The sequence below is a fragment of the Neophocaena asiaeorientalis genome, unplaced genomic scaffold (genome assembly GCF_003031525.2).
Source record: "Neophocaena asiaeorientalis asiaeorientalis breed wild unplaced genomic scaffold, Neophocaena_asiaeorientalis_V1.1 scaffold7, whole genome shotgun sequence".
Classification (NCBI taxonomy): domain Eukaryota; kingdom Metazoa; phylum Chordata; class Mammalia; order Artiodactyla; family Phocoenidae; genus Neophocaena; species Neophocaena asiaeorientalis.
This window is the reverse complement of record NW_020185337.1, coordinates 11717633-11743071: the sequence shown is the minus strand read 5'-3', so window position 1 is coordinate 11743071 and position 25439 is coordinate 11717633. Positions and strand designations below refer to the sequence as shown.

At 34.0% G+C, this 25439-nt stretch overlaps 1 protein-coding gene across 1 annotated transcript in view; it reads right to left on the bottom strand.

The window, feature by feature from the left end:
- The window catches only part of STPG2 (sperm tail PG-rich repeat containing 2), a 270505-nt gene that overhangs the window by 129229 nt on the left and 115837 nt on the right, over positions 1–25439 (bottom strand). Inside the window, 1 exon segment of the mRNA XM_024736227.1 lies at positions 15630–15722. Coding sequence (XP_024591995.1) covers positions 15630–15722 — 93 coding nt within the window.

The window sequence follows — 25439 nt, the reverse complement described above, 5'->3', positions numbered from 1 at the left end:
ACTATATGCTTTGCACAAGAGACAAACATAAAAGTAATTTTGAAAATCTAAAAAAAAAATAATGAGATGGGTAAAGATAAAGGTGTATCAGGCAAATGCAAATAAGAAAAAGGTTTATGATCATAATATCAGATAAATTAGAATTCAAGCCAAAAGTATTACTTGTAATGAAGAACACTTTCACTGCTAAAAGACACATTCAATTTGAAGATAGAAAAATTCATGACTGTCCATGCACCAAATAAAACAGCAACAATAATTATAAAATAAAATTACGAAAAATACAACTTTAAAACAATTATAAAACTACAGGAGATGTGAGAATAGATGGGAGCACATTAATAATAAGAAACATTAAAATACCACAGTCAGTTCAAGACAGTTCAGACATGCTGACTAATGGATTCCTGTTTTATTCTATGGATTACAATTCATTATCATCATTAATTATTTTGATGTTCAAATTATCCCTGATTTAGCCTGTGGGAGCACCTTCAAGCTGGCTCCTATGTCCTTCTAACATGTTCCAATCATTTATTTATTTTAGTGTGCATTGATTTTTAACACAGCAAGATATTCCTGCTCCTGCCCTGAAATCAGCCATTTCTCTAAGGATCTCTGGAAGCTTTAAGTGAGGAATGATTTTTTACAAACCAAGATCTGAGAATAAAGTGTGTTCCTTGCTACAATGGCCCTTTTAGCAGACAGAGCTAAGGGGAAAGAAAAGATAAAAAGATGTACACATACATACACAAATACCTCTATGTTTATATCTATATCCATATGTCTCTATCTATATATTCTAGACTTTCTCCTTTCCATATTTATAACTCCTTTCTCTAACAGTGAAAAACACACTTCTCCTTATTCTCAATATATTTACCCATTCGCTTACTACTAGGTCACAAGGAAAGTTGTTTTAAAGTTGCTAACCTACACCACTGTGAAAATCAGACCTGCTAAATACAGTTCATAATTTGTTTACAGTTCTTTTTGCCCTTAGTCTGAAAGTATTGTGTTCAAAATTTACTTGGATTACTACTAATAATATTTTTTAAATATCAGGGAAACTAGAGCAATAAAATGCACTAATGAACATGAAAAAATTCTCTCATATGCTTTCTCTTTTTTAGGTGTAATGTTATACAATACTACAAAAATATCATGCCATGTAGAGGAACAGTATGTTATGCCTTTTTCTTCATTTCAAACTGCTCAAAAATACCCTACTACCAAAATTCTTATAACCTTATGTCCAATTTATTTTCCCAGAGACGACATTCCACTCAAACACTCTTACATGTTTGAATTAGAAATACTTTCATTTCTTGCAAAATTAAAATTCCAGTTAGTAACTAACAGATTAATTCTATTACCCGCATTGAACCTTTGAATCTAGAAATAGCTCTGGACTCTATTAAGTTCCCAGTGTCTTTGAAAGTTTCTAGTACTGGAGCATGCCAAGAAAACAGTATAGAAAAAAAAAAGTAAAAGTATTTTTCCGACATTATTTTTCTCTAATTATATAATTGAAGTAAAACAATGGATAATCAGAATTGTAGATAATAAGAGAAGCTTAAACATTAAAATAGTCAACCTTTGTAGATTGCTTTGGGTACTAGGGTCATTTTCACAATGTTGATTCTTCCAATCCAAGAACATGGCATATCTCTCCATCTATTTTTATCATCTTTAATTTCTTTCATCAGTGTCCTATAATTTCCTGCATACAGGTCTTTTGTTTCCTTAGGTAGATTTATTCCTAGATATTTTATTCTTTTTGTTGCAATGGTAAATGGGAGTGTTTCCTTAATTTCACTTTCAGATTTTTCATCATTAGTGTACAGGAAAGCTAGAGATTTCCATGCATTAATTTTGTACCCTGCTACTTAACCAAATTCATTGATTAGCTCTAGTAGTTTCCTGGTAGCATCTTTAGGATTCTCTATGTATAGTATCATGTCATCTGCAAACAGTGACAGCTTTACTTCTTCTTTTCCAGTTTGGATTTCTTTTTTCTTCTCTGATTGCTGTGGCTAAAACGTCCAAAACTCTGTTGAATAATAGTGGTGAGAGTGGGCAACCTTGTCTTGTTCCTGATCTTAGTGGAAATGGTTTCAGTTTTTCACCACTGAGGACAGTCTTGGCTGTGGGTTTGTCATATATGGCCTTTATTATGTTGAGGAAAGTTCCCTCTATGCCTGCTTTCTGGAGGGTTTTTATCATAAATGGGTGTTGAATTTTGTCGAAAGGTTTTTCTGCATCTATTGAGATGATCATATGGTTTTTCTCCTACAGATTCAATGCAATCCCTATCAAACTACCACTGGCATTTTTCACAGAACTAGAACAAAAAATTTCACAATTTGTATGGAAACACAAAAGACCCCGAATAGCCAAAGCAATCTCGAGAAAGAAAAATGGAGCTGGAGAAATCAGGCTCCCTGACTTCAGACTATACTACAAAGCTACAGTAATCAAGACAGTATGGTACTGGCACAAAAACACAAATATAGATCAATGGAACAGGATAGAAAGCCCAGAGATAAACCCACGCACATATGGTCATCTTATCTTTGATAAAGGAGGCAAGAATATACAGTGGAGAAAAGACAGCCTCTTTGATAAGTGGTGCTGGGAAAACTGGACAGCTACATGTAAAAGAATGAAATTAGAACACTCCCTAACACCATACACAAAAATAAACTCAAAATGGATTAGAGACCTAAATGTAAGGCCAGACACTATAAAACTCTTAGAGGAAAACATAGGAAGAACACTCTATGACATAAATCACAGCAAATCCTTTTTCAGCCACCTCCTAGAGAAATGGAAAGAAAAACAAAAATAAACAAATGGGACCTAATGAAACTTCAAAGCTTTTGCACAGAAAAGGAAACCATAAACAAGATGAAAAGACCCCTCAGAATGGGAGAAAATATTTGCAAATGAAGCAACTGACAAAGGATTAATCTCCAAAATTTACAAGCAGCTCATGCAGTCCAATATCAAAAAAACAAACAATCCAATCCAAAAATGGGCAAAAGGCCTAAATAGACATTTCTCCAAAGAAGATATACAGATTGTCAACAAACACATGAAAGGATGCTCAACATCATTAATCCTAAGAGAAATTCAAATCAAAACTACAATGAGGTATCATCTCACACCAGTCAGAATGGCCATCATCAAAAAATCTACAAACAATAAATGCTGGAGAGAGTGTGGAGAAAAGGGAACCCTCTTGCACTGTTGGTGGGAATGTAAATTGATACAGCCACTATGGAGAACAGTATGGAGGTTCCTTAAAAAACTAAAAATAGAGCTACCATATGACCTAGCAATCCCAGTACTGGGCATATACCCTGAGAAAACCATAATTCAAAAAGAGTCTTGTACCAAAATGTTCATTGCAGCTCTATTTACAATGGACAGGACATGGAGGCAGCCTAAGTGTCCATCAACAGATGGATGGATAAAGAAGATGTGGCACATATATACAATGGAATATTACTCAGCCATAAAAAGAAACGAAATCGAGTTATTTGTAGTGAGGTGGATGAACCTAGAGTCTGTCATACAGAGTGAAGTAAGTCAGAAAGAGAAAAACAAATAACGTATGCTAACACATATATATGGAACCTAAGAAAAAAAAAAGGTCATGAAGAACCTAACGGAAAGATGGGAATAAAGACATAGACCTACTAGAGAATGGACTTGAGGATATGGGAGGGGGAAGGGTAAGCTGTGACAAAGTGAGAGAGTGGCATGGACATATATGCACTACCAAATGTAAAATAGATAGCTAGTGGGAAGCAGCCGCATAGCACAGGGAGATCAGCTCGGTGCTTTGTGACCACCTAGAGGGGTGGGATAGGGAGGGTGGGAGGGAGGGAGACGCAAGAGGGAAAGCAGAAACTAACACACCATTGTAAAGCAATTATACTCCAATAAAGATGTTAAAAAAAATAGTCAACCTCTTTTGCAATGAAGAAATTTACTTCATAAAGTAAAAGCAAATATCAAAAGTAAACTCTATCCTCTCATCAATCAAAATAAAGGAGTCATTTTAAAACTGTGAACATGTGAAATGAAAATTAGTTATTTAAAACTCCACTGGATACACTTTATGAAACCCATTAGTCCCTGGGGTTACCAATCATGCAATGATCATCTTAATGACTTATATTTGTTTGTAATTAATATGTTTTTCTCTTTATTTTTATAACATAGATCAATTTGTCTTATCTCTCTAAGTAATTTTTTGTAACTTTGCTACTGTATACTTGACATACAGTAAACTTTACATATTTAAACTGTACAATTTGACAAGTTTTGGCATGTCATCTGCATGAAATAATCACAACAATCATGATAATGAACATTTTTTCCATCCCCCAAAACTTTGTGTTCCTTTGTTACCCTACCTTCTATCCACCCTACCTTCTACCCAGATTCACATGTAAACACTGATATAGTCTCTGTGACTATATGTTACTTTCCACTTCTAGAATTTTGTATAAATAGAATCATATATTGTAAAAATTTTTTTCTAGCTTCCTTCACACAGTATGATTTTAAGATTCATCATGTCCTTGTGTATATCTGTATTTCATTCATTTAAATTTCTGAATAGTATTACATTTTATGGCTATCTTAGTCTGCTTATTATTCACTAGCTGATGAACATTTGGGCTGTTTCCAGTTTGGGGTTAATAATACTGGTTTTGGTTAATAACACTGCCATGAACATTCACATACATACCTCCCATTTCTCTTGAATAAATACCTAGGAGTAGAATGTCTGGGTCAATGGCAAGTGAATTTTAAACTTTTGGACTTTTGCAGGAAATGCCAAACTGCTTTCCAAAGTGGCTGTACATGGTTATCTCCTTACAAACTTACTTATACTGCAACTACATCGATCTTGGTATATATTTTTCTCTGAAGGTCAGAAACCTCTAAAATGCTTAGCTAAGAAAAAAAGATCAGAACCTAATGACTTTTAAGGAAAAAATGAAAAAAAATTGGGAATTCATCATGACATTAAAGTATAGGTAGAATATATATATAAATGGAAAAAGGAATTTTCCCAGATAATATAAAAAATACAAATTATATTCCTCAGAATTTCTTTTTAAAGGCATTAATTCTACTTTTGGATGAAGTTCTTCCAGAGGAAAGATCATAGTTATCTTTATATCCCAAATACTATCACAGTGATTGGAACACATCAAGGTCATAATAGTATTAATCATGAACTTAGATGAGATAATAAAAGAGACAAATGGACAGAAATTATAATATGTGTAAAATACTAAGAACTTATAAGATAAAATGTTTTATACCACAATTGGGCTCTAATACATAATTTGTCTTACTTCTGTTTCCTAGCATTAAGTCTTCAGATCAAAACTGTTTTGTCTTTCTTTAATTTCAGTCTCGTAAGTATATGACAAAATTTTATTAAAGTATTTGAGATGTGACATATTAGAAAGAGAATGACAACTGAAAAAAATAAATAAAAGACACTTTGAGAAACAACCTTATACAGAAGATAAAGAAAGAAATTACATAAGAATGAAAGTAAAAAGTTAACTTCATTAAAAATTTAGCTGATACACAGTTCATCTATTTCACTGTGGTAAGCCATCAAAATAATTATGATTCCGTGAATGCAATCTAATCTCAGGCGAATGGGAAAAAGTCTGTCTTCCAATTAGCACGTTAGTGGGACTTGACTAATTAAATCAGTTGAATACAAGTAGAAGAAAAGCCCCCTAAGTGTGTACTATGAGACTCATATGAAGAAACAGATGTAATCATGAATTTACAATGCACATTAGGAAATTGTTGGCAAGTGTTTAATATGTGATCTTTTTTTCTTTGTATAGAGCAAATCAAAGGTATAGGAAAGGTCTTAAACCCTAGGGAAATGCTTAAATGTGCAAATTCAGATTTTAAAAATCTACTCTGTTAAAGCTTCTTTTACAAATTTATTTATTGATTGATTTTTGGCTGCATTGGGTTTTCATTGCTGCACGCGGGCTTTCTGTAGTTGCAGTGAGCAGGGACTACTCTTCATTGTGGTGCACGGGCTTCTCACTGTGGTGGCTTCTCTTGTTGCAGAGCACAGGCTCTAGGAGCACAGGCTTCAGTAGTCGTGGCATGCACGCTCAGTAGTTGCGGCGCATGGGCTTAGTTGCTCCGTGGCATGTGGGATCTTCCCAGACCAGGTATCGAACCTGTGTCCCCTGCACTGGCAGGTGGACCCCCAACCACTGTGCCACGAGAGAAGTCCCAAAGCTTCTTTTATAATTAAGCAATGATGTCTTAAAAGCATACTTCTAGAACTGGATGTGGGACCATAAAAATGGGTAAATTAATTTTCTAAATATAAACACCATATTAGAAGGTAATTAGAAAGTCCTCAGAGATATTTATCATTGTTACATGCTGCTTCCTTTGTTTTCCACTGTGTAGGGAACTGCTTTACTTTTCTTTGAATATCTTTTCCACACTAATCATTACATACATTTAAAAGTTAAGGATATCTTACTGTACGGAAGTTTTAAAGTATTTCTTTAAAAAAAGTCTTGTAAGTTTTTTAAGAGAAGATAAAACAATTAGTAGAATTCATAAAATCTCATTTTTCCTTTCAATTATTATATTTAATATTTTTTAAATGTTTGCATTTTATATAGATGAGAATTAGGGATGTACTTACTTTCTTCAGAGACTCCTGTATTCTCTTAATATGGTAAAAAGTAAGAAAACAGAAAAATTTTGGACTGGGACATAGCAGCATTTGAATAAAATGATTTCATAAAAGATCTTTTGCATTTTATATCAATGGCATCAGATTCATCGAGAGCTTCTATTTCTACAGGTACACTTAAAAAGAGAAGAGAAGAGAAAAAAAAAGCAGAGATGGCAAAAGAACTGGTAAAGATACTGAAAGTATGTCCAAACAAATAGGAAATAGCACAGATGTAAGAAGATTATCATCGTACATCAGCAAAAATAACAAGATCTATTTCACTAGGAAGCAGCAATAAAAACCTGAGAAGAGAATCAGGATTCCGATTTCTAGTTCAGGGTCTGTTACAATGTAACTGGAACACTAGGGGAGCCCCAGAGTCAAATACTCCTACAGCAAAAATGACCTTGGTGGCTAAGAAGGTATGTCTCTTAAGAACTGATCATATATGAGGAAGGTAAGAAGTTGACATTACTAGCTATAGAGTTTATAAGAAATGCAAATTAGCCACTTGAGCTAAAGTACAATACTGTTCTTTTCTCTATGTTCTGGCATTTTTTGCACGCTGGGAAGAGGAAGTCTTCAGGGAGAAGGGAATATGTTCAAGTTAAGAAGCAGGGATGAATCTACAACACACTTAAGAAAAAGTGAATTCTTAAACATTACATATACTGAAACAAGGTTTTTAACTCATGAATACATGCACCCTAAGTAAGATAGACACTTGAAGTCAATTTCTAAATGTCATGTTTCATTAGTCATGGATTTATTATATAGAGGTTTCAATGGTACTAATGCCATCACTACACCATGTGTAGGATCGAATATATAGTCATGCTGGTATCAAGGACTTAAATGATGGAGTTAAGGTCTTGACTAGTCATCTCCATATCACTTTTAACATGTTTTCTGTCTTTCAATTCTCACATAAGCTATAAAACAATGACTGGTTGGTATAAAATGTAGGAATCAGATTGCGATGAATGCCTCAAATAGCTTGTCTCAGAGTTATGTAGAATATGAGTCATTTTGCTGTTGATCACTTTAAATGAACATGGTATCTTCAAAGTTAGGACAGATTTCATCCTCAAGACACAGTAAAGTGCAAAATTTTTTATCAAAGAGTAAAGATAAAATTATTTCTTCATCCACCTGCCATGCAGGGGAAACAGGTTCGAGCCCTGGTCCAGGAAGATCCCACATGACGTGGAGCAACTAAGTCCCTGTGCCACAACTACTGAGCCTGCTCTCTAGAGCCCACGAGCCAGAACTACTGAGCCCATGAGCCACAACTACTGAAGCCCATGCTCCGCAACAAGAGAAGCCACCGTAATGAGAGGCCTGTGCACCGCAAAGAAGAGTAGCCTCTGCTCGCTGCAAATAAAAAGAAAGCCCGCGCGCAGCTACGAAGACCCAACGCAGCCAAAAATAAATAAATAAATAAATAAATTTAAAAAACATAATTTCTTCATGAACTTATTATTTACTTCTGATATTTAGGTAGGGCAATTAAAAATAACTAATATAAAACTGCAGAACTGCATCCTTCTCACAATCTGTGTAAGCACTGACAGGCAATTATACACAATCAAAAAGCAGGCTACTAGAATCTGGTTTCTCATAGTGTATTTTGCTTAGCAGTTGCCTTCACTGTTCTTTCTGTGCTTTGATGAAGATGGCATCCAGCAGCACTTGTGCTTGCTGTTTGCATATCAAAGCCATTTTCTGAACTAATGAAGTTAGACAATTAAGTGAAAAATTTATAGACTTTAAAATGTAATGGAAGAACAGGAAGTATGTAAGTGCACTGTGACCGACTAACACTTCAGTGTGTCAGAAATCATTTGCCTAAAATCCCTTACTTGCAGTAAGAAATTCACTTTAATGTTCTCTCCTCCACCAGTGGTTAGGTGAATGATAAGATACCAACAAGCAAACTAACAGCCAATAAAATAAACATTTAAAACTATGTAAAAATCTAAGAAATTTTCATAGCTGTTCCAGTGAGATACTGTAAGGAAAGAAAGACTGAGGGCAACAGAATATAGGTTTTAGTCAGAATAATTTTGACTCTTAAGGATTTCAGCTGAAATCCATTTCTAATATACGTTTTTTTTTACTATCTCCAGGATCCCAAAGGTCTGTGCCCCAGGCCCAGGGGACCTTTCTTTTGAGCTCCTGAGACACTAGCACCAGCTGAGCTGTGCTCCTCTTCAGAAACTTGAATCACACTAACAAAAGGTATCTCCAAGCTTTCAAGTTTTAATAATTCCAATCTACTCCCTTTGTTTCCCAGGCCTAAGGATGGTGGCATTGCTTGTTACTACTTGCGTGATACCTTAGTGTTCCCTCTTTGCCTTTTGGAGTTCTCCAATATCCACAGTTCCTTGTATTACTTTATTTCAAAATAACTAGTGTGGTTCTGTCTCCTGACTAGACCCTGACTGATAATAAGCCCTCTTTGCCTAAATATACCATTGTAACTTTTCTGTCTGCAGCAGCTACCCAGTATGAAAGGAGGCACCCTCCCAGGCTTTCAGAGATGAAGTGGAATTCATACTTCAGTAATTCTGGGATTTCTTAACCTGAGTCTCCATGTATTCCACCACTACTACCCAACCCCCAGTCTTACCAGAGTTCACCCATAACGTGGGAGAGCATAATGCTGGCCTCGTGCTCAAATCTCAAATGCCTTGCTTTGCTACCTTTCTCTATCCTTTTCTAGTCTTCCAATCTAGGAAGGGCTTTCTTGTTCACTGTAGCAGGAAAATTCCCTTATCCTGCAATTTTCCTATTCTCTTTCTTACAGTAATATTCTTATAGTTCTGCCATTACCATGAAAAGAACATACTCCAGCTACCCCACCGGTCCCAAGAGCCACCCCAGTCAAATGGCATCATGAATCAGAGCTTCCCCAGCAAACCTGCAGCCTGAAGTAAGCTTCTCTAGCAGACCTGCAAACTTATCAGTAATAAATGCTTTTTATTATATGCTACTAAGATTCTGAGTTTATTATCCATAAATAGCTACTTTATATAAAAGTTGGGCCTCTTAGCCAAACTCTAGTTCTGGAATATTTAAAGGAAAGTGAAAATTAGACAACACTTTCCATTATTTTCAAAGCTCCATTATAAAGCTATGGCTCCCACAACTACTGCCTCGGAAAAGAACTTCAAGAAATGTTTCCAAAGTAAAAAACTGAACATTTATTCCTTCTGCTTCTTTGCATTCCTGACATAGCAACACCATGCAAAACAGAGGGTCCTCTGGTTGAGGAAGGTGAATGTCACTTACAAAGAAGTGTAAAAAGCAAAAGACATTACCATACTTTAATAGAGGCTCCTTATTCATATTATGAAATATTGAAAAGAGAACATAGGCTTTGAAGTGGGATTTACTTAGCTCTGAGCCATAACCCTGCCATTCACAATTTTTATAGCTAACTTACTTACAGCTTACTGTGGGTAACACAATGAAATAAGTGTTGCAAGCAATAATATACTTAGTTCTTACTATGACCCTATCAGGTTATGCCTACTTAATTTATTATCACTATTTAATAGTTGAGGAAACAGATTTAGAGACTAGAAAAGCATTTCTCTGATGCCAAAACTTTTGCTTTTAAACTTTATTCAGGGATGATATTCAAAATATTTAACAAATCAAATGAATATAAACTAATAGATAAATAAATATATAAATGAAAATTTATTTTTAAAATTCCCTTCATTCTCAACTCTAAGTATTATAAAACTCTATATCAAGTGATAAAATTTGTAGTGCAACTGTTCAGCAAATAATTCTAATATATTTCAAGTCATTTGTTAATTTTTATAAAATATTAGTATAATTTTTTGTTATATTTTTTGAGACCAATTGCCACTAATCAAACGAGGCCCCCTTCTGAGCCGTGCCTCAATATAAGAAAGTACATCAAATTCTTCCAGTGATTTTTCCACTAAATAGTCATTAGTTAATTTTTGGTCTGAATGACTAGAGGAAAGTTATTAACTTCACTACTGTTTCATGATGCTGAATCAGTTTCTGCTAAACAGAAATTGCATTTCAAAAAAAAAAAGTTCTATCCCTTATAATAATGTCTGAGATCTTTACAGTCATATCTCTTTTGTTTTAAATCACAAAAATCATTTACTGTATTGTCATATTTATTTTATTGTCATATTTATTTTAGTTAAGCCTAATTCTTCAGCCCAAAGGGGAGTAACACAGAAAGACCCTTAAAAGAGTGGATTCTATTGATGGACTGCCTCGGTGTGAATTCTGACTGCCATTAAAGACTTTAAACTCAGTTTCCACATTTTTAAAGATGGCCATTATTATAGTACTCAGGTGAGTTAATACACATTTGAAATGGTCCCTGGCATAGAACAAGCACATTATAAGCATTAGGTCTTATTTTTATTAATAAAATTAATTTCATTAATATCTGTAACCATTAAATGAAGGTGAAATGTAACAGGATCTCAGGCGTGATTCCCCTAACACACATTCAACACCAAAAAGTTCAACACTAACAATCTTCCTTAAAGTCCTTTGGTGTGTAAGAAGGGGAGATTTATTTGCATTTCACTCCTAACCTGCCTAGGTTGCCCTCTGGAGTCTTAACTGTATTAAGAATCTTTTTGAGACTAATCACTGTGAGAGTCTTAGGCTCTCTTTCATTCTCTGGAGGTCTCTGAGGCTATACAAATTAAAACTCAAGGTCACCTAGTTTGGCAAATGTCCTCAGGGTGACAGTTGGCTTCAGTGCTCTACTTGCCACTCTGGGTCCCTCCTTAACTTAGCCTGTGTACTCCTCTCTTTCTAAATCTTGGAAGCATTTGTGAATATGTTTTGTTTCTATTTTACCTAGAATTTTGGTTGTTTGCAGAGAATGAGTCAGTACAGGCACCAGTATGTCATAATGCCATTCCAAATGCATGCTCCTCATAAACTCAGGAGTATTATTTTTACTTTTATTTTAAAATAATATCTTCACATCATGAATAAAAATCAAATCATATGTAAGTGTCTAAAATAAATGGTAAAATTGTCCTCCTTGACCTCTCCCTGGTTCCAGTCCCAGAAATAATTTATTTTAATAGTAATTGAGTTTTTTCAGTTTGAGGTGTGTGGGGTTTTTTTGTATTTACCATTACAAATTTAATATAAGGACTTATACTGTAATTTGTCAATTTTTGACAATATCTGTTAACTCCGCACTATGAAATAAGAGAATTGCCATATTTCACTGCCTCCTACCTTTCACCTCCTGATTTTATTAATGATATTAAGATTTCTAATATTTATATTGCTGTACTATAATTAAATCTTCTGCAATGTGTATAGATTGATTTCAAATCAACAATACTAAAACAGCATTTAGAATATCATGATTATTCCCCACTGAACCAACTAGTGCAGCGAAACACAGAGAGGAGTAAAAAATTCTGTGGTCACAAAACCCCTGACTCTTGAAGAATGTCCCAAGCATGAACTAAAAATGCTTTCTTTATTAATTTGTTTCCATTTTTCTCTACTTCATCCAGAAATGCTGAGTTTCTATTCTCTATGTTTATATGTTTATGTCACCTTTTTCTTATTTTTTTTTTTTTTTTGCTAGAGCATGTTCACATATGGGGTTGTGAAGGTACTAAACTTTCCAAGCTCTTGCATGTCAGAAAATTATTTTCTTGATTCATTTAATTGAAATTTTGGGTAGAGGCAGAATTCTTTACCCAAAATTATTTCCTCTTAGAAATTTTAGAAAATATTATCCTACCATTTCCTAGCTCTGAAATGTCTCTAATGCTGCTGAGAAAGTGTTGCTATCAGTATGTTTCTCATCCCATTGTAGGTGACCCAGTTACTTTTCTCTGTGGAAGCTTCAAGGGTATTTTCTTTATTTCTAGTCTTCTGAAAATGCAAAAGAATGTGAGAAGAATACATATCTTTGAAAATTTGTCCTCTATGGTATTTTGTTGAGCTCTTCTAATTGAATACATGTGTTTTTTTCTGTTCAAGATAACTTACTGTTTTTTACATCAAATACTGCAAACTACCATCCTAGCATTCTGTTCCTGGAATGCCTAATAATCAGATGTTTGGTTTGTGCCTAGCCTCCATTAATATTTTCAACCTCTTTGTCTTTTTATATTCAACTAATCCTTATATCATAGTTTTTAAAAAAGTTATTTCATTGGGACCTTGTAAAAAGAAGGGAGATGTATATATATGCTCTGTCTTTCACATGAAACAAAAGTCTGGATTTTTAAATATTTTTATGTAAAACTTTTATGTAACATGTTGAAAATTAAACTATATGCCCTCCTTCAAGATTGCAGCATGTCCATATATATAAAATGTAAATATATAGGAGGTAAATTTTCTAATATTTTTATTTGAGTGAAAATTATAAAATTAATTCCATTATTTTAAAAGTTTGAGATCAATAATTTGAATTTTTCACTAGATACATATCATACACCCACATGTTTGAAGGGTATTCTCATTTATGGAAGGGATTCAAAAACCAAAGAGTTCTATGTGACTAAACTATTTCGCTTCTTGGGTAAGCTGAGTACCAACCAATCCTTTTAAATGCAAGTGTTTGAGGGGAAAAAAGGACAATGCTATCAAAAAATCTACAAACAATAAATGCTGGAGAGGGTGTGGAGAAAAGGGAACCCTCCTACACTTTTGGTGGGAATGCAAACTGCTACAGCCACTATGGAGAACAGTATGGAGGTTCCTTAAACAACTAAACATAGAGCTACCATATGATTCAGGAATTCCACTACTGGGCATACCTCCAGAGAAAGCCATAATCCAAAAAGATACATGCACCCCAATGTTTACTGCAGCTCTATTCACAATAGCCAAGATGTGGAAGCAACCTAAATGTCCATCAACAGAGGAATGGATAAAGAAGATGTGGTACATATATACAATGGAATATTACTCAGCCAATAAAAGAGCGAAACAATGCCATTTGCAGCAACATGGATGGACCTAGAGATTATCATACTAAGTGAAGTCAGACAGAGAAAGACAAATATTATATGATATTGCTTATATATGGAATCTAAAAAAAGGCTACAAATGAACTTATCTACAAAGCAGAAATAGAGTTACAGATGTAAAAAATAAACTTATGGTTACCAGAGGGTATGTGGGGCAGGAGGGACAAATTGGAAGATTGGGATTGACACATATACACTACTAAATATAAAATAGATAACTAATAAGAACCTACTGTATAGCACAGGGAACTCTACTCAATACTCTGTAATGGCCTATATGGGAAAAGAATCTAAAAAAGAGTGGATATATCTATATGTATAACAGACTCACTTTGCTGTACACCTGAAACTAACACAACATTGTAAATCAACTATACCCCAATGAAAATTATAATAAATAAATAAATAATAAAAAGGAATTTCCAGATGCAGTGAGAGACAAAGATAAAAGAGGAAAATGTAAGTTAGGTAAAAACAATTGGTAGGCAACTCATCTTCCTTTAGAACAGATCTCTATCATCTTTTTTCACTACAAACATAAAGTGTAACTTATACATGTGCATTCCTATAGGTACCCTCAGAAATTTGCAGTTTTTTCCTAGTAGCTACTATATTACAAGAGAAATAAAGCGTTATATTAGTAATAAATTACTTATGACATACTTCACCATGGATCCAAAGGTGTAACAATGATTCACTTGAGAAACACAACACAACCCTAAAATTCCTCAAGATTAATAAATAATCTACTAAAACAAACCATTTATTTAACAATTATGAAAATCTCTTAAATGTCAAGACACTGCTAGATGATTCTAAACTATCTTTTGAACTTACAGCTACAAAAGTCTCAGAGAACCTGATGCTAATTTTGACTCCATCTCTCAGATTCAGTCAATTAATGCCTCAGAAAAAAAATAAGTCCCTTCCTTAATGACTCTCATCAAATTAATCTAATTCCTATGAGTTCCTAGACATTCACAGCTGTATTAACTTAACTAGCACTGCATTTGTACTTCATTTACATGAGTTCTTCCTAATCTTGTACCATTTACTTCACCATTGAAAACACTGTAAATGAACTCTTGGCATTGTGTACCTAGTAGAATTTTAGTTCAGCAATTCTACTTCTCGGTTGACTGGCTACATTTTACAACCTGGTTAATGATCCTGTTTTGGTCATTTGTTACTAACAATATCTTATAATAACAGTCCAATTTCTATAAAAATTTATTTTAACAATACCTGTACACATAAGTCTAACCTTTTATCTTTAAATTTCACTTTGATCTTTTAATAAGTTTAATCTGAATGAAATAGTTAAGTATATAGCTTTAAATTTCACATGCTTTACTTATTTCAATTTATTCAATATTAGTTATTTATAAAAAATGGAAATTGAGGTAGCAAAATTCTTATCAACACAATTTAAAATACAGATTAACAGGGATAAAAAATGTCACTGAAAAGTCTTAAGTCTCAAGGTAGATTCAAACTGAAAAGGGAAAATATTTGCACTTATGAGGAAACTGAGTTGAACCTAAAGTAAACAAACCTTCCACTTCATATACAACACAAGTTGAGTTTGTCTATATGGCCTAATGAATGCTCTCTCACCCTTAAGGAGATGTTCCACATAATATTTTTCTCACAGAGAAATGCTAGACTTCTGCTTAGCTTCAAGAATTTCATTGAACTTTAAAAATATGGAAGTAGCATACTAGCTGAAGATATTACAGCAGGCTACCAGGTACCTCTCTCAGGTCCTAATATAATGCTTATGTTATTCAGTCTCCTCCATGATTCCTAGATTACAAATACATGTGGTCATAGAAAAGCCTTCTTACCATATCTGATACTTTAGTAGTTCTTTCTGTTCTTGACGAGAAAGCAGCATATCGATTAGTCAAGTTAGGTAGTTCATCAGAAATTTCACGGGCCTGTGAATTCAAAAAAAAAATTTTGAAAGAAGAAGTATATCTTTTATTTTTATCAATACAAAGGTCATGATTAATAAATTTACAATAAGCTCATTAATATGGCTCTGTCACTAGAGATATACATATATTTATTTTAAAAAACTTTTAAATGGAATATAGTAAAAGACGTTAAATCATTGAGATATTAAAATGGGAAAAGGTTGATTACATGAACCTCTACGAAAGTAAGATTGATTTGCATACATTATTTAAACATATTAGGGGCAAGTTATTAGCTATACTCTAATGTCAAATTCAGAAACAATTCTTGTCCTGATTCATAACTAGCAGGTTGTAATATCAAAAATATATAAGATATTTGGTCAATTATACAGTATTATTTGTTAATAACTAATTATTAACACATGAAATAGAAATATATTAACAATAACTATTTAAATTGATTATGTGGCAATCCTGGATTAATAAATTTTCTAAGCAAAATGATCCACACTCTCTTAAACATAATTCCTTATATGCAGTGAAGATGCAAATTAATAAGCTAGAGGAAGCTGATAATCTAAAAATTTAATTAGCAATTAGTTAATCCTTGTGATATTATACTCCTTCTGATTTATTATACAATTTAGCCATTTGTATTCATTTAATAATTTAAACCATATAACCAGCAGTAACATTCTTTGTATATACAAAAAGGATGAGGATTTACTTTCCCATTTTTATACACTTCACTGTTTTTATTTCAGAGTTTGATATTCATATTTAATACTTCAGGATTTAACACCTAGAAGAATAGCTAGGTATTTCTTTCTTCTTTTTTTTCAGGAACATTGATCTACTAAAAAATTCATCTCTCACATACTGTATCTTTGAAACTATATGCTTCACTACCCTAAATGCTGAGGTTGGTACTTCTCTTTTCCTCATGTTTTATTGCTACATAGCCACTCAAAAGAAAATAGGTAGATTCTATCACTTTCACAAACAGAAAAATCACGGTTTCACATCATGTAGAAATGTGAAATCCTTCAAATATAGAGCATCTGAGCCATCATTATTACTTCATGTGATTTTTAAATTTATTGAAGCTGAAAAATAATTTACTTGCATAATAATTTTATTACTATCATGTATATGGTATTAGAAATTATGAAATAAGTTCAAAAGCGTTTTACAATTTTACTGTTTAGTAGTAGAAATTAACAAGCTCAAGAAATGACTTTGGCTTTAGAGGGAATGAGTAGTTTGCATAAGACCACATTTTAACCAAATAAATCCATATAAAATATAACAAAATAAAATACATATTTTTTCTTTGTTATAAATATGATTCGTTATAAATCCAGATAAAATACAACAAAATTCTATTTTTAGTCTTTATAGGGCTATGAATGCTTCCAACTCTATGAACTGCCAGTATAGACAAGGGGGGGCTAAGATTCTGAAGAGGATAGAACCTCTGAAAGTTTAGCGATCAATCTGCAGATGCTTTTTTCCTGGGACATTTGCTGATAAACAGGCAACAGAGAAAGAATCTGGGTTTAGACCTGGCAGAAGGCTGCCATTAAGGAGCTGGAAAATAAGCTTGTGTGGTCTTGTTGGGCCACATAACAAAATTGCAGATTTGAGGAGCCTCAAAACACATGGTCTGTTTCCCTATCAAGATGTTTGCAAAGGGGTGGGGAGCAAGGTGACACTAAAACTCTAAGTTAAAACTCTGAGACACAGAGTCATTAAAGATTACAGTTCAGAACATGGGGGTGGGGATGGTTAAACATGTCAGGCTCACAGGTGAAATCCCCAGAAAAAAATACTTTATAAAAATGAACAAAAAAGAGGTAAACTAAGCCCTAGAAAAACTGTAATAGCCACAGCCATGATTAAATTAAGGTGATCTCCTTTGACTTCTACCTGCTTTGCAGAAAAAAGTATGAAATCTCTCTAGCAGAATATAACACTATTAAAGTCTCTGTATTATACACAATATCTAGCACTCTTAAAAATTATGGGACATGCCAAAAGACAGACATGCATGATCAAATATCAAGAGAAAAAATCACAGAAAATAACAACAGATCCATAGGTGATCCAGATACTGGAGTTGGCAGACAGAACTTTAAAATAACTATGATTAATTTGTTCAAGAAAACATAGGGTGAGCAGGCTGCTCAGATCTACAATGCCGTGAAAGAAGCTAGGTTTATTTTATCTTGTTTCTTTCCTACTCCCTCTCCCTACCCTTGGTATTGTCCTCATCAACATGGTCAGCTTTGACACTATGGCCATATCAACCATTGCTCTAGCCTGTAAGAAGGGCAAAAGAAAAAGTGAAGGGAAATAAACTTTATTTTTAAAATAGTGTGAGCAGAATGTTGCACACATCACTTCTACTCATCTTTGAATAGCCAAAAGTTAGTCAAATTGCCACATGCAGCTTCAAAGACTTTTGGGAAATGTAACCTCAGGCTGGGAGTTTATACTAAAACTGTGAGTGGATTGTTGGTTTTATATTACTCAAAAAATATAAAGGAGAAGAAAAATTAACAGTTTTTTTCCTATATTTGTTGCAACTGAAATAGTTTTCAAGAAAGAATTGATCAGGACAGTTATATGACTGAGATTTTTAACAAGATAAGCAAAAATATTTTGATTGTGAGATTCATAATGAAATATGGGAATGTAAATTTACAACTATTTTAAAAGACAGGATGAATAAGCATGTCCCCACATCGGGAGGAAGAAGCAAATATTAATACAGTAAATTTTTTTGTCATATATTTAAATGTTAAACTGACCATGTGTTCTTGCAATAAATACAAACTGATAGTGATTTTTCCCTTTCCACATACCACTGATTAATGTTGGCAATATTTTGTTTAGGATTTTATATCTATGTTTGTAAAAGAGATGGAACAGGACTTTTTTTCCATTTATTCAAATCTATTTGTCAGATTTGGGAATTCGAATTTTGCTAGCATCATAAACTGAGTTGGGAAATATTCCTGCTCAAATATTCAAAGGAAATATTCAAACAATTCCTTTAAGATTCAAAAATTCTTCCTTAATTGGTTGGTAGAATTCTTAAAGCAAATCATCTAATCCTAGATTTTCTATGTGAGAAGGCTAAGTGTAGATATTGTACAATTAGTTTTTTTCTATTTTTCTGTTCTATTACATCAAATGTTCAAAATAAATGTCATACATTTATATTATTTTGTGTTGATAATATCTGTATGACATGTAATGTCGACCCTTTTTTTATTCTTGATATTAGAAGTCTGTGCCTTCTTTCATTGTTTCTTGATCAGTTATGCCAAGGAGTTATAAAATGTACTAGAAATTTCCAAGAACCACCTTTTAGCTTTGTTGATTTTCTATATTTTATATTGTTTTCTCTTACTAATTTTTGCTCATGTATAACTTATGTCCTACTCTCTCTGCAAAGAAATATATAGATAATCAATTTTTAACTTAAAAAAAAAGAGAACATAGGGGGAAAATTTTTGAAAAAAATGCTTTAAATCATGGAGACTTCCTCCTGAGAAGTGAAATCATAAGAAATAATGAAATAGCCACTCTAGAACTGAAAAACAGAATATCTGAAATTAAGAACTCAATAGAATGATTTAATAGCAATTGAAACAGTTGAAAAAAAATTTTGTGAACTGAAAGATAGCTCTGTAGAAAATACCTAACTGAAGCACAAAGAGAAAAAGGAGGCATAATATAGAGGGCTTATAAGACATGCTGGGGGTATGGGGCATAGGTGTAACATACTTATTTATTAGCGTTCCAGAAAGACAAGCAGGAAAGAAATGTAACAGAAGACATATATGAACATACAATAGTCAAGAATTATTTTAAATTGATGAAAGACATCAATCCAGAGATTCAAAGGCTCTGCAAACCTCAAGCAAGTAAACATACCATATCACCCAGCAATCCTACTCCTGGGCATATACCCAGAGAAAACCATAATTTGAAAATATACATGCACCCCAATGTTCATTGCAGCACTATTTACAATAGCCAGGACATGGAAGCAACCTAAATGTCCATCAACAGAGGAATGGATAAAGAAGTTGTGGTACATATATACAATGGAATAGTACTCAGCCATAAAAAGGAACAAAATTGTGCCATTTGCAGGGACATGGATGCACCTAGAGACTGTCATACGGAGTGAAGTAAGTCAGAAAGAGAAAAATAAATATTGTATAATATCACTTATGTGGAATGGACACCAAGCAGGGAAAGGGGGGGTGGGGTGGATTAGGAGATTGGGGTTGACATATATACACTACTATGTATAAAACAGATAACTGAGAACATACTGTATAGCACAGGAAACTCTACTCAATGCTCTATGATGACCTAAATGGGAAGGAAATAGAAAAAAGAGGGGATATATGTATACGTATAGCTGATTCACTATGCTGTAAAGCAGAAACTAACACAACATTGTAAAGCAATGTTGAATGAATAAAAATTAATAAAAAAAAAGAAAACCACACTCTTGACACATAAAATACAAAGACCAAATAATAATAATTGCTTTCAAAAGAGAAACAGTAAGTATGACAACTTACTTCTCAATAGAAATCACATAAGGCCTAAAGCAATGGAATAACATGTTTAAAGTGCTGAAAGAAAATAACTACCAACATAGAAATCTTTGTCCCCAAAATAAAAAATGACCAAAGGGAGCTTTTCAGGCAGAGGAAAAATGATTCCATATGGAAATGCAGAAAGAAATGAAGCACAACAGAAAGGTTAACTGTGTGAAGAAATATTGACTATACAAAACAATAATATTCAAAGAGTTTAAATATAAGGAAACTTAAAATATATGACAATAATTAAACAAAAATAGGAGATAGCAAAACAGAGCTAAAATGTTCTAAGTTAGCATTATTGAGAAAGTGGTAAAAGTAATCCTTTTAATTGGACTGCAAAAAGTAAAGGATGTAGATTGTAATTTTTATGGTAACTACTAAAAGAATAGTAAAACAATGCTTAAGAAAAATGTAATAGAGGTAGATGAAGTGGAAAAATATAAAATATTTGATTAATTCAATAAAGAAGGTGAGGTAAGAAAAAATGCTAAAACAAGTGGGCTGATAGAATATATGAAATAATATGGTTCATATAGGCACAAATATATCAGTAATCACATTAACCATAAATGGATTAATACTACTGTTAAACACAAAGTTTATCAGACTGGATTTTTAAAACTCATATGTTTTTAGGGTATATCTTTCACTCTTGATTATAGTTTCTCAAATTTTATATAAACTACTAGTGTCTGAGTTATACCTATGGGTAGTTTTTAATTGTCAGTAATAATAACAAGACTTACTGAGTCCTTACCATGTGCCAGAAGCTATTTAAATTATTTTACATGTACTGATTCATTTAGTATTCATAATAACGTTTTGAGGTATGTTCTATTATGATCTCCATATTACTAAGGCATAAAGAGTTCAAATAAATTTCACAAGGTCAGTGCAAAGCAAGAAAATATTCTCACAAACTCTGCCACCAGAGATCATGCTCATAATCACTGTGCTATACTGTCTCAATATCTGCAATAGAGAATAAAGACTATTTATAATGAGGGCTTTTTAAAATTTTTTCTTGAAACATAATTTTAATAATTTGTTTTATCTAAATATAATGTTACTCAGAATAATGAACTCCTAGTACATTTTAAAAATATACAAGTATTCTAAAAACTACTAACATTCATTATGCATTTAAAATATACTTATATCAACACTTAAACATGGTTAAGATGGTAAATTTAACATTATGTGTTTTCTACCACATGATAGACAGATATCACACTATAAAAGTTAAAGAAAAAACATATGTCAAAGGTTAATGACAGAAAAAGAATACTCAAAATTAAATCTAGCAATTTAGAAAATCTAGCAATCTAGAAAAACGAAGATGTTTTAGAGTGTGTATGGACATGTTAAACTTGTTCTTATGTTTGCATCTCAATAATAAACTGGTGAATTTAACAGAAAACAAATTAAATTGACAGAAACCAGAGTGCTATTTTGGGGAGGCTATCATATGTATAACTGGGGCCTCTGGGAGCAAAAAATATTTTTTAAAAAACATCTAAAAGTTAAGGATATATAGATGTAAGAACTATGAAGAGTCTGAGATTTTTATCTACCTCAAGCTAACAAGTTAACCTGCCACAGTTTCTCTGATGCTAGCAAAAGACATGAGATTCCTGAGACAGAAACAAAGGACCTTATTCCTCATACAATAATTCAGAGCATGAGCGTCATCATGCTTGCTTCTGTCCTCCTTGCCCTCAATCCTAATGAAGGCAAGACAGATGGAGCAAAATGGATACCTGTACAAAGCAATGGGCTTTGTTTCAGAAGAAAACCTGTGAGCTTAGGGAACCTGAAACTTTCATAATCAGCAGTAAGCATGCCTGCCCTCTGCTTGAGAGGAAGACACTATCTCTATCTTCCAAAGCTATGTGCTATACAATCATCCTTGAAAAGACAGTCATAAACAAAGATGGGCAGAAATACAAAACAACCCCCGAGAATTCTCTCTTAATAAGGAAGAAGAATAAAAACAGATTTTAACATAGAAAACAAACTTTTTTAGGAATGTTTACCTAGGAAACAAATATCTGAAAAAAAATAAGTTTCAATAAAAATTAGAAACCTGAAAAAAAGTAATGTCCAAAAATATAAAAATCCCATAAATACAAAGTTGACATATAATGAAACATAAAAGAGTTAATGTGTCAGTAATTCAGGAAATCAAATGTCAAATTAGTTACATAACAATTCCTACCTTAAAACTGTTAATCATACTTTTTCTTAGTTTCTTTTGTTTTCATTGTTGTTGCCATTTGTTCTCATCTTAAAATTGTACTGTGTACCTTAAAACAATACTAAACCAAAATATAGTAATTAATTCCACTAAACTGAAATCTGAGGATATGCAAAATACAGTGACATCAAAAAGGCAGGGACAGTGGGGTGGAAGCAGGGAGAAAATGTGATCAATGAAAGATTTCCAAGGAGGCTGACATATGAACAATATATGGAGAATGAATAGGGCCTGGAATCTACCAAAAAACATACTCTACATCCAAAGACAAAGAAGAAGCCACAACGAGATGGTAGGAGGGATGCAATCATGATAAAATCAAATCCCATACTTGCTCGGTTGACAACTCACAAAACGGAAAACAATTATACCACAGAAGTTCTCCCATGGGAGTGAAAGTCCTGAGCCCCATGTCAGGCTTCCCGCCTGGGGGTCCAGCAATGGGAAGAGGAGTCCCCAGAGAATCTGGCTTGGAAGGCAAATGGGATTTGACTGTGGGACTTCCACAGAACTGAGGGAAACAGAAACTCCACACTTGGAGAGTGCACAAAAAGTCCTGTGTTCACCAGGACCCAGGGGTAAAAAGCAGTGACCCCATCAGACTGGGCCAGACCTACCTGCTAGTATTGGAGGGTCTCCTGCAGAGATGGGAGGGCTGTGGCTCACTGCGGGGACAAAGACACTGGCAGCAGCAGTTCTGGGAAGTACTCTGGTGTGAGCACTCGCAGAGGGCACAATCAGCCCCACCAGTCTGTAGGCTCAAGTGCTGAGTTGCCTCAGACCAAACAACCAAAAGAGAGGGAACACAGCCCCACCCATCAGACAAGCAGATTAAATTTTTACTGAGCATGGTCCTGCCCACGAGAGGGACAAGATCCAGATCTACCCAAAACCAGTCCCTCCCATCAGGAAGCTTGCACAAGCCTCTTAGACAGCCTCATCCACCAGAGGGCAGACAGCAGAAGCAAGAACACTACAATCATGCAGCCTATGGAATGGAAACCACAATGACAGAAAGTCAGACAAAATGAAATGGCAGAGGAATATGTCCCAGATGAAATAACAAGATAAAAAACAAGAAAAACAAGTAAGTGAATTAGAGATAGGCAATCTTCCAGAAAAAAGAATTCAGAATAATGATAGTGAAGATGATCCTGGAAAAAGAATGGAGACAAGGATCAAGAAGATGCAAGAAATGTTTAACAAAGACCTAGAAGAACTAAAGAACAAACAAACAGAGATGAACAATACAATAAGTGAAATGAAAAATACACTACAAGGAATAAATAGCAGAATAACTGAGGCAGAAGAGGGGACAAGTGACCTGGAAGATAAAGTGGTGGAAATCACTGTCACAGAACAGAATAAAGAAAAAAGTATGAAAAGAAATGAAAACAGTCTAAGAGACCTCTGGGACAACATTAAATGCACCAACATTAGCATTATAAGGGTCCCAGAAGGAGAAGAGAGAAAGGACCTGAGAAAATATTTGAGGACATAATAGCTGAAAAACTTCCCTAACATGGGAGAGGAAACAGTCACCCAAGTACAGGAAGTGCAGAGAGTCCCAGGCAGGATAAGCCCAAGGAGAAACATGATGAGACACATAGTAATCAAATTAACAAAAGTTAAAGACAAAAAGAAAATATTAAAAGCAGCAAAGGAAAAATGACAAATAACATACAAGGGAACTCCCGTAAGATTTCAGCTAATTTCTCATCAGAAACTCTGCAGGTCAGAAGGGAGTGGCATGATATATTTAAAGTGATGAAAGGGAAGAACCTACAACAAAGAATACTCTACCAAGCAAAGCTCTCATTCAGCTTTGATGGTGAAATCAAGAGCTTTACAGACAAGCAAAAGTTAAGAGAATTCAGAACCAACAGACCAGCTTTGCAACAAATACTAAAGTAACTCCTCTAGGTGGGAAAGAGACCAGCAACTTAAAACAAACTTGTACATATATAGACTGCTATACCCAAACCACATGGGAACAGCAAACCCAGAAACTATAATAGACACACACACATGAAAAGAAAAAGGAACCCTAACACAGCACTAAAGATGGCCATCAAACCACAAGAAAAGAGAACAAAAGAAGAAGGGAAGAAAAAAGACCCACAAAAAATAACCCAAGGGCTTCTCTGGTGGTACAGTGGTTGAGAGTCCGCCTGCTAATGCAGGGGACGTGGGTTCGTACCCTGGTCCAGGAAGATCCCACATGCCGCGGAGCAGCTGGGCCTGTGAGCCATGTCCGCTAAGCCTGCACGTCCAGAGCCTGTGCTCCGCAACGGGAGAGACCACAACAGTGAGAGGCCCGCGTATCACAAAAACAAACAAACAAAAAAACACAAAACCAAAATAATTAAGAAAATTGCAATAGGAACATACGTATCAATAATTACCTTAAATGCAAATGGATTAAATGCTTCATCTAAAAGACAAAGATGGGCTGAATGGACACACAAAAAAAAGACCCATATATATGCTGTCTATAAGAGACCCACTTCAGACCTAGGGACACATACAGACTGAAAGTGAGGGGATGGAAGAAGATATTCTGGTATTCCAAACAAATGGAAATCAAAAGAAAGCTGAAGTAGCAATACTCATATCAGACAAAATAGACTTTAAAATAAAGACTGTTATAAGAGACAAAGAAGGACATTACATAATGATCAAGGGATCAATCCAAGAAGAAGATATAAAAATTGTAAATATATATGCACCCAAAATAGAAGCATCTCAATATACAAGGCAAATACTAACAGCCATAAAAGGAGAAATCAACAGTAACACAATAACGGTGAGGGATTTTAACACCCCACTTTCATCAATGGACAG